This window comes from Limanda limanda, chromosome 4, assembly GCF_963576545.1.
Source record: "Limanda limanda chromosome 4, fLimLim1.1, whole genome shotgun sequence".
Classification (NCBI taxonomy): domain Eukaryota; kingdom Metazoa; phylum Chordata; class Actinopteri; order Pleuronectiformes; family Pleuronectidae; genus Limanda; species Limanda limanda.
Genome location: NC_083639.1, coordinates 2230816 through 2241462, shown reverse-complemented (window position 1 = coordinate 2241462; position 10647 = coordinate 2230816). Strand labels below are relative to the sequence as shown.

The window sequence follows — 10647 nt, the reverse complement described above, 5'->3', positions numbered from 1 at the left end:
TTCAAAATGTAAATGGCACAAAGCTGTTGAGTGGACTAGTATCTTGCCTGTAAACTGTTGCTAGGCAACCAGTGGAGGCAAGGGAATGGTCAGTTACATAAAATCTCACCAAACAGCAATTTGTCATTTTTACATTCAGGTTTTTGTGACACTTCAATTAATTAGTAATATTTAGAGGTAGCGAGCTTTATATTTGACATGAGTGGTATTGGAAATATGTGAATTTTCCAAAATGTCTTTTCCTTTAAAAGTGTCTATAACCTTTTGAAAATCCAGTTTTTCATTTGAAAAACCAGTGGCTCCCCCAGTGGAACCTCGTCACTGTCCAGACGTGTTTTTAATTCACTGGAGTCGTGGGAAACATTTTGTATGGATGCTTTAAAAATGCAAACGGCTGTAGATATAGATGATAAACACAGTATATACACAGAGAAAACACCTGTATCCAAACATCACTAATATGAATTTTCTTTTTCCTCCATTCTGAAGTTCATTAACTCTTACTTGATACTGTACCTAGTCTTATGGTAATGCTGTAGTGTGTTCTTTTCAGTTCTGTGGGAGTGTGTATGTGTGTACATGTGCACTTGTAACTGCTGGGGGCAGGGGTGGTTGTGGGTGAGGGTGGGACGGGGCTACGTGTAAATAAATCAAGTACAGTTAGTGTGGAGGTGTTTATTTTTTGTGTCAGTGTAAGTTAAATATTCTAAAATAATAAAAAAACTAATGTATTATTCTCTATTGTGTTTCATGGTACATTGAAAAGAGGAAAAAAGTAGTTTTATCTTACATTTCAAATGCTTATATCTCTATGGCTTCTGGCGATACCCGTTCCATTTTATAGATTTGTCAGCACAAAATGCAATAAACCAATACCATTTTATTACAGCGACTGTGTCTCGAGTTTTTAATCACGTCTTTGTTGAGAATAAAACTTGTTACAAATTAACGGACTCTGCAAAACTATAAAACACACAAGAGGTCATGTTTGGAAAACAACACAAGTGTCCATCAAGGGCCATGATTCACTTTACACATGCAACATATCTTCATTGTCTAATCCACACGTAAGAAGAGTCAATTGTCTCCTGGTTAATAATAATAATTGAACAAAAATTTGACAAATCATAAAATTTTACCAAGTGACAACACTGCCAAGAATAAAGAGATTAATAATAATTAAAAAAAAACAAAATTAAAAAGCAGTTTACAAAAACTTTCCGACAGTCTACCTATACACAGCTGGTAAATACACTTCAGGGAATCGATGTGGTGTCTACGCGTACAAGGGGGAAGAGTGGGCCTCTCGTTAGGAGATTAATTCATCTGCCGCAGCCTGTCAGTAGTGTCGGGGGTACATGGACATGGGGGGGGCCTGGCCCATGCTCTGTGCCGGGCGGACCGCCTGCTGCTGAGACGCCCCGGAGCCCACCAGGTGGTTCAGAGACGGCCCGCTCTGGATCAGGGTGTCCAGAGCTTTCTGGACACTCGGGTTGTCAAAATTGATACCTGAAGTCGAGCCGGGGGGGCGTTGACCCATTGGTGCAACCGGCATCCGGCCCTGTGGGGCGCCGTAACCCTGGGATACGGCTGCAGGAGGGGCGGACATGGCGGGGCGGGGCAGGCCCTGGGAGGGGGGCAGGCCCAGGGAGCCGTAGGCCTGTGACTGGGACCCGGAGGAGGGAAGACCCCCAGCACCTACTGAGGAGCCCGAGCCGCTGGTGAACAGGCTGAGGATCTTGGCCTGCAGCTCCTGCTGGTGGCTGGAGTTGGTCGGGGCGCTGGGAGCCGCAGATAAGAACTGGCTCGTCTGTTGGGGAGCGAGAGCAGAATGGGAGGAAGAAGAAAGTCCTGCAGCCGAGGGCGGGACATCAGCTGGAGCTGCAGCGTGGACTGGAGCTGCAGAGACAGACCGGCAGTGGGAGTGAGCTGCAGACAACTGCTCTGCATCAACAAACTAAACTCAGGTTTTTCAGTCTACAGAGTTTACAGTTCGTTGTAATTATTCCTCCGAGCAACATCAACAGAAAAAGAAAAAAGAAAGTTCCACTGTCACCAAAACCAGAGCCGGACGAATATGACATATTATGAGGAGTTGTTAGTCAACCTTTCTCACAAAGACATGTTAATGAGGTTTGATATTAAACAATATTAAAATCAATATAAAGAAAACTAAAACAATATTTTGAACTTGAAGGAATTAAATGTTATTTTTATAGAACCATAAAAGCATATTTTCTGCATTTGTTTAAATAAAAGTTTTTATATAGTCAAATATAAACAGACAACCTATATGTGAAAGGTTTGGTCGATGTAATTGATAAATCAAACTCAAATCAAACTAACTGTCACAAATGCTTTTACTCAGCTCAGTGGAAAAACTGTTTCTGTGGAAATGTTGGGAATTTTACATAAGAAAAACTAAATTCAGAAAAATTCCCACTCAAGCACAAAGTTTGAATGTTTCCTCACAGAAAATAACTGCATTTCTTTACGTCCACTGTCAATTCACACTTTAAGAATCTCTTCAGGACCCACAGGTCAGTTTTAAGACTTCTGGAAAAAGACACTTGCTCATTTTAAAGCTCCTACCTGACAGCGGGTCCGTTACACTTCGTACCAGACGGACTCGTTTGTCCTTCAGGTACGCGATGAGACTGTCCAGTTCCTCGGGGGTTACAAATCTACACAGAAACCAGAGAGAAACCGGAATTACTGCAAGTGTTTCAGGTTTTAAACTATCTGAGAAGCTGCAGGTCCGAATGAAAACACATCACAGACGTGTTCATGTTCAATTCCCCTAAGCTCCAGGTTCTACAAGGCGATGAAGCTGATACCTGTTTTCAGACAGCAGTGTGATGCCAGTGAGCACAGAGATGGGGTGGCTCTCTCTGTCGGGCTCCCTGAGTAACACATCGTCGGCCATCTTGGCGGCCTTCCTGGCGATCTCCTCGCGCTCTTTTTCGCGATTTTCCACTTTGTAAGAATCGTAGTTGTGGGCAACGAGCATCATGGCATCCTGCATCGGCATGTTCCGATGTTCTGCGGCGACAAAGACACAAAAATGTGTTAAACAACAGAAGCTGATCCAGATTTTAGATCAGTTTCTTTTTTATCAGGTTCTTGCTGTGGTGTTACCTTGTGGCGTTCCAAACAGGATGTTGACAGTGCAGGAGCGGTGCACCTGGTGCTGCTGGGTGATGATGATGGCGAAGGGCGTGCGGGCTCGGCCAACGTCCTCCAGAGCCTGGGTCAGAGAGACCTCCGTGTTGAGGAAGATGAGGTCCACCACCATGCCCAGGTCGCGGACCTTCCGCCCGACCGTTTCAGCGTACTCCCGACAGTTATTTTCATAGCAGAGGTACACGCAAGCAGACGGACACACACAGACACACACAAACACACACACACACACAAACAAACAGGAGCCATATGAAATGAAAACATATCGTGTACTGACAGAACATTTACAGAGAGGTTTCTGGTCCAGTGTCACCAGCGTCTCCATCAAGAGAGTGAACTTACTTCTGAGCCTTGTTGACGACGATCACCGAGCAGTCGACGGGCCGGTCAGAGTCGTAGCGCCGCTGCAGCTCTTCATAATACTGTCGATACAACTCGTTACGCCGACGCTCCTCCGGTCGAGCTCGGTCCTCGGCTGTACACGAGGGGAAGGAGGAAGGAAAGTTTAAAGTCTGGAGAGTTTCTTTTGTATTCAAAGTACGATTTTTAATTATTTGACATGAAAATAAGAAACCACATTTCAAGAATCTGTGTAATCGATAACTTCATATCAGAACTGCTCAGATCCAAGAAACGTTTAAACTCATCACTAAAGAGAAACTTCTCATCGAGTGTGAGACCTTGTTTTCATCCCACATCATATTCAATAGTGTAATTCTGAAATATTTATGATAACGTTTTATTGCTTTTAGCATTTTTTATTTATTCTTTTTTTATAGACATCTTTTAAAAAGTGTTTATTTTATATATGTTTATATATACATTTGGGGTGGGAATTGGCAAAAATGTGACGATTCAATAGTTTTGTGATATTTGGGCCACGATTCAATAGTATTGCGATTCTTAACATATTGCAAGACAGCAAGTATTACGATTCGATTCTGCGATATATTGCGATTCATGTCCCCCATTTTATTCAAAGGCATTACAAAAAATGAGGAAAATAAGACTGCTCAACTCACTTCAAATGTCACATTTAATTCTGTGAACAACATTGTCTTCTACACATTAACTGAAGTGCAAAAACTTTGTCCTTGAGCATTCAGGACACAGGACCTTTGTAATTATTTTCTGAGACCTCATATGTTCTGAGCTCCCAGCACATAACTTAAAATTATTTAAATACATCAGTCTAAAACTCTCCTCTTCATGCTTTGGCAGCCATGGGGCCGTTACATATATAATTAAATATTGCAAAAATTTTAAATAAAGTATAAAAAAAAATTAAAGTATGCCACAGTATCGATATAATTGCGTGCGCAAAATATCGCGATACTGAACAGAATCAATTTTTTCCCCCCACCACTAATATATATATATATATATATATATATATATATATATATATATATATATATATATATATATATATATATATATATATATATATATATATATATATATATATATATATATATATATATATATACACACGATATATCATAATTTCATTACAACTGTATATCTACCCTCTGGCTCACGCCGTCCGTTCCAGGGGTCTCTGTACGGGTCCCTGTAGGCTTCATCCTTCCGGCGGTAATACTCCTCTGCTCCGCTGCCGCTGCGGTAGAACCTGTCCAGGTCTTCTCTGCTGTGGGGACACATTTCAGGTTGAGAATACAACGTTAACACTTAACTCTAGATTATCGACTGATGGGCACAATGTGTCACCTGAATGCAGGATCCCGTGGGTCGGCTCTGGGGTCCCCTCTCAAGTCAGCTCTGGGGTCTGCTCTGAGGTCCGCCCTGGGGTCAGCTCTGGGGTCTCCTCTGAGGTCAGCTCTTGGGTCCCCCCTTGGGTCCGCTCTGGGGTCCGCTCTGAGGTCAGCTCTGGGATCGCCTCTAGGGTCCCCCCTTGGGTCAGCTCTCAGGTCAGCTCTCGGGTCGCCTCTGGGGTCCTTGTCTCTGCTCTCTGAGCTACGGTAGCGGTAATCGTGGTCACGAGAGTGGCCGGCAGGCCGCGCCTCCCGAGTAGAATCCCTCGCATCGCGGCTATCACGTCCATCACGTCCGTCACGCACATAAACAGGTGAACGGGACCGAGGCCGTGGCTCTTTGCTGTCCCCGTAACTGCTGTATGGGGCCCTGAGAGAAATGTGATCAATTAGTGCAAGAACACTGATGTTAGGCAGCCTATAAGAAAGTAAAGGTTGATAGGAATGTCAATCCTCAGCTGGAGAGGACAGGACTACCGCTGGTACGGTCAATTTCTCCAATATAAACATATTCAGTCACACAACCGAAGCAGCTCAAGACAAAGCCACTATCGTGTTCTCACAGGGAATTAGCGCAAATTCAATCCAGGAGGCGATTCGGGCGGGTGTCCTTTCAAAGATTTTTAAAATTCCAGTGATCCTTGAACGAAACGATATCGACTTGTCGACCATTTGTGCTTCACCGACCATAAATCCAGCTCTTGAAAATACACAAGTGCCCTGGTTGTTAGGCCTTTATGAAAAAGGCTGTGTGTTTTGTGCCATTTAGACGAGTTTGCTTGTGATGATTTGCGTTCTTTCGGCAAGAGACATTTCTTTTCCAAGGAACGTTTCCAAGTACGTTTGCTTCACGTTTTCGCCCAAGAAATAACTACAACAAATATAAACGAGTGACTTTGGTGTCTAGTCTTTTGACCGGGGTATTCATGTAGAAGTAAACTGAAGAACTTTCTGTATTTTTCTAATCCTCATTAAGTTTCACTTTCTATCCAGGACCATGAAAACGTTGCTCACTGCTGTTAAAGAAGCTTGGGAGACAAAGGGTCTATTTTTAGGCCAATCCACATTCCTTTAGCATAAAGAATGGATCAAGGATCATACTTTAATAACCATCATACATGTTTGAACTGGTTTGTGCATTTCCCGAACCGAACCCGCGAACTTGCCCTGGACGAGTGTTTAAGGTTGTTTAAGTGGCACCACACAGAAGTATCAACGTTCAGGTCTCACAGTAACTGACCAACGAGTGTAATGCTGGTTTTTACAACTAATTGTGCAACGGAGAAAGGTCCTTTATATGTGGTTCCCGTAGTGACGGCACGTTGTTAAGAAATGCAGGCGACATTCCTGTTTGTGGTTTTATATCGTTCCATTCATCAACAGTCGCTCGTGGCAGCGTGTCAAGAAATGTAGCGGGTGGCAGCTGCCAACGAGTCGAGAGCCAGGTCGATGTACAGCTGCGATTTGAGACGTTTAGTGTGGAATCAGACTTTAGGACCCAACTGCCGGTTTGAAATCCTAAAATAAACTCTGCTCTTTTTCCTCTGTTTGAGGAAGGACAGTGGTTCGAGTTATTATTTGGAGTCATGCAAAACTCGATGTATTTTGATGAGCAACTGCAAATGTGAACATCCTTTAAAACCCTTTTTTTTTTCAACGCATGTGTTTGGCTCCCGGAAGCAGTTTCAGGAACTAAATATGTGACACACAACTCACGCACAAGAGCATTAAATTGGTCATTTGGAAGGAAATCTTTAATTTAGAGTTGAGTTTTGTTTTTCCCGTGAACCATCACAAACCTATCTAATTGTAGGGTAGGTTCCACCAAGCGACTCCACAACTGGTGGAAATGACAGTTGAGGAAAATTCTAAATACGCTTTTTTCAGAGGCGATGGAAGTTCTTCACACCCACTTCGCGTTACTTTACCTTCGAGGAGGGCTCTGCTGGATTTGAGGTTTAGCTTGACGTCGCTCCACTGCCATATTTACATCTGAAAATAAATCAATCCAAACGTTGAACATAACAGTGACATTTAATCAGCAGCTAAAGTGATCACGCAAAATGGAGAAGTCGCGACAATAATTCCACGATCCAAATGAAATGAGGTCCAACGTCCATGTTTGAAAATCCAAACTGGACAAGATGTCAAAATGCAGCAAATCGATTTGCCAAATAGATTTGAATAGAGTAAAGGATGAAGAGGCAAGGAATTCTCTGCTCCTCTTCAAATCTGACAAGAGACGATAGCAATGTTTGAACATGTTAATCGGATTTCAACTTGAAATTCATCCTTCGGAAACTCCCACAACCACATTCAGAGCCACGGTGGACGAAATTCAAAGACTGTGTTGCAAACAAGAAATTTTAGAGATTCAGGCTTTGCCAGAATTTAATGGTGGACTTATTTATTTGCTTTGTCAGCCCAGATTGTAACATATCTACAAAAAGGCAGATTTACAGTGAAATATATACTGATCGAGTATTTAAGACTAAATGCATGAGGAAAGCTATCATACACAACATTAACCATTTATCCTTAAAACATCAGATTTGCTATTTTTAAAATTAAATCAACAAAATTATTATCATCAGGATCAGCACTTAATCTGTTACGGCCCAGGTGTATCACAAAGAAAATCTGATCTTTAACAGGCTTGGATTTGCTGATCACTGTACACGATTAAAAGCTTTTCCCATTCAGCAAGACAATCACACCGTCCAGTTGAGGCTTACCTATTTTATAACCTTTATATATTCGACCCTTTTTGGCCGCCTTTGCAGCTTCCGCTTCCTCAATGTGTTCAAATTGAACAAATCCAAACCCACGAAACATGGACACGCCTGGAAGAGGAAAATTTTAAAATGGTACAGACTTAGGATCGAGTTGGAGAACAGTTTGGAAATCTACCCCTAAGTTATCCATAGGAATCATACATTTTTACATGCTTATATTTCATGAAAACGTGCCTTAATTTATTGCTGATACTAATCTAAAATATTCGTAGTAGTCTTAATCAAACTCGGTTATATTGTGTTCATTACTGACCGATAACTTTCCCGTATGGGGTGAACATTTCTCCTAAATCCTTCTTTTCCATGTCGTTGGTCGGCAAATTCCCCACGAAAATCCTTCTCTCCAAATCCCGAGGATCAGTGCTGCTGCAGGAGCGTGAAAAGTTCCCCGGCGATGGGCTGCGACTTCTTCGGCGAGACATGACTTGATCCTGAGGTTCAACTGGGCTCTTTCTTCGTTTGTCTCAAATGCTTGAAATGTTTGGTTCGGTCGCTAATAAGCTTCGTAAAATTGACGTCCAAGATCCTGAAACATGTCAGTGAGGTAAAATAAGAGATCAAGTTCCCTGGAGGGAGAAGTTTTAGTGGAACAGTCATCAAAGTGAGACAGGAAATGCAAATGCAGTTGTAAATTATTTTTCACAAGCAGCAAATACTCGAATTTAAAGTAAACAGTGCTTTTCAATATCCACCATTGTTTTGTTATATTCATACTATATTATGTATTATATTATTTATTGTGCCTGGCATTTCTCCCACACATGAGCATGGCAAGTTATTTGCTCAATTAACTCTGCATATTGATCTTGCCTTGACATGTTGCGTAATTCGAGGCACTTCATTATTAATGGTGAGTATATTAAAAAATGTAAGTAAATCCACAGTGAAAACTTGGTATTGTAACCCAATATTTGCTCGTGCAGGGATGTAAAAGCTTCACATCACCCACCTATGATTTCACATTGCTTTGTGGTTTGGGACGGAGCTGTTGCGCGACGTGCAGCGCCTGCGGTTCTGCGTGAGTCGGTAAATCGTCACGTAGATCAACCTTTGCATTCTTTTATGTGTCTTTGAAAATTAAAATTTTTGCATCTCGAAAAAATCCATTTGACGCCGAGCTCGGACGTTTCTGCAGGTGGGGAATCAATATAAATGCTTCCCATTGGTGACCGATTTGAATCCATTTGAGCTCAAGTAATTATCAGCGGAATTCTCGTCAGTTTTTTAAACGGCTTTGAGTTGTGGAATTTCGCAAAAAATAAAACCATAAAGCTGCTGTGCTGTTGTTGGAGCAAATGGCTCATGTGCCCATAAAAACACAGAGCTTCAATTGTGGAGCATGATATGGCGTGGCAATAAGTAGTTTAACATTTTTAAATGTAGCACCTTAATTATTTATTTTGTTGTAAGAAATAATGCCCCTCTAGGTCTGCAAGTCTGCATGAAATCACCGTGGAGACGGGTTTCGAACGGTGTTTTCTACAAATAGAAACGCGGCGTTTGTTCAAATCATCCTCTTCGCTTGAAATGGTTAAAATGTCTTCAGGAAAATCGCAGAGATGAAATGAAATCGTGAGCTTGAGGTTGCGTCTTAAGAATCTTAAGTATAATTCGATTTTGATGTGGCCTGGGTGGCACAAAGTAAATGATTTCAGGAAAAGGAAAGTCTGGTTGATTTCAGTAACAACACAAACATTAGGAGAAATTCGGAGGTGAAAGCCTTCAGTTGCATTTCAGTGATTTAATTTACAGAAAGCTTTTGAGGGAGCAACACTTGACATACCTTAACTTGACACTGGATACGCTGGATTCTGTGTCCACATAATTTAACAACCACCAAGCACCTAGAGAGAAAGAAAATTTAATATTTACATAGGTTGAGAAATACATTCCTTAAACTGTTTCCTACGTCCGAAGTAGTTTTATATACTACAGTGGTTATGTCTCTCAAAAAGAGAAACTAGTAGAAAACAGCCATGTTCTGTATGTGAGACGAGTTCATCACAACACAGCAACACAGAAAACTCTAACACCACATCAAAGGTCACCTGTCACATAAAAGGAACATGGTTTCATAGATTTTAAATATATAATAATTTATAGCTGTTCTGATAATAACAGGGGTGAAGCGATCTATTAGATTCTACTTTATCTTTCTCTCAGTGTAAAAATGGAGATACAGATAAGAGAGGACAACAAATAACTGAACAAATGAGTTAGAGAACGATACAATTAATATGATATGTAATAAAAGTCAATGTACACAAGTCATCTGGCTCCTTGGGTTGTGAAAAGTGCAAATTGTGCAAAGAAGCAATTAAAGTAATGCAATGAATAAGCTGAATACTGCAGACACATGGAGGTAGGTAGGTAGTTTGAAAAGTTAGATTTCTTAAAAGAGTTGTGTTTTTGATTTAACCGATTTACATCTCACAACAGAATCAACGAGGAACAATCGGGGGGGCTGCATAAAGCGAACGAGCCGGTTCCGATGCAACTGACGAAACATACGTCACAACACCGGGTTGTGTGAGTTTATCATAAACATGTTAATTAGGTTAATCCAAACAAATAAAGACCCAGTCACTACAGATTAACAACGATCATGTGGTCGCGTCTGTGTCGGTGGGTGCACGTAGCTGTGTTAGCTAGCTAGCTAGTTAGCTGCTTCGCGTTAACGGCTGGCTAGCATCGAGCTAACACCTCCAGCTACACGGTGAAGCTAGGTGGAATTCAAACGCTCGTCGCACCGCGTGTCCGTCACGTTTAAGACACAAAGAGCCGATTCACTCACGTTCTGTTGTGTCTTTTCTCTCCGCTCCCAGAAGCTAATGGCCGCGGACACACGGAGGGTTTGTATCGCGGTCTCCTCACAAAGCTGCTTCTTCTTCTTC

The 10647-nt window shown here is 41.8% G+C and overlaps 1 protein-coding gene across 1 annotated transcript; it reads right to left on the bottom strand.

Moving 5' to 3' along the window:
- Window positions 1-878: 878 nt before the first annotated feature.
- On the bottom strand, window positions 879-10647 carry ncoa5 (nuclear receptor coactivator 5). Its single transcript, XM_061070363.1, has 12 exons — window positions 10548-10647; window positions 9537-9597; window positions 8007-8279; window positions 7694-7801; window positions 6887-6950; window positions 4915-5328; window positions 4713-4834; window positions 3526-3658; window positions 3139-3356; window positions 2838-3042; window positions 2593-2684; window positions 879-1899 (listed from the first exon to the last, which is right to left on the bottom strand). The coding sequence occupies exons 3-12, from the start codon at window positions 8173-8175 to the stop codon at window positions 1340-1342; spliced, it is 2085 nt and encodes a 694-aa protein (XP_060926346.1). The 5' UTR covers window positions 8176-8279; window positions 9537-9597; window positions 10548-10647; the 3' UTR covers window positions 879-1339.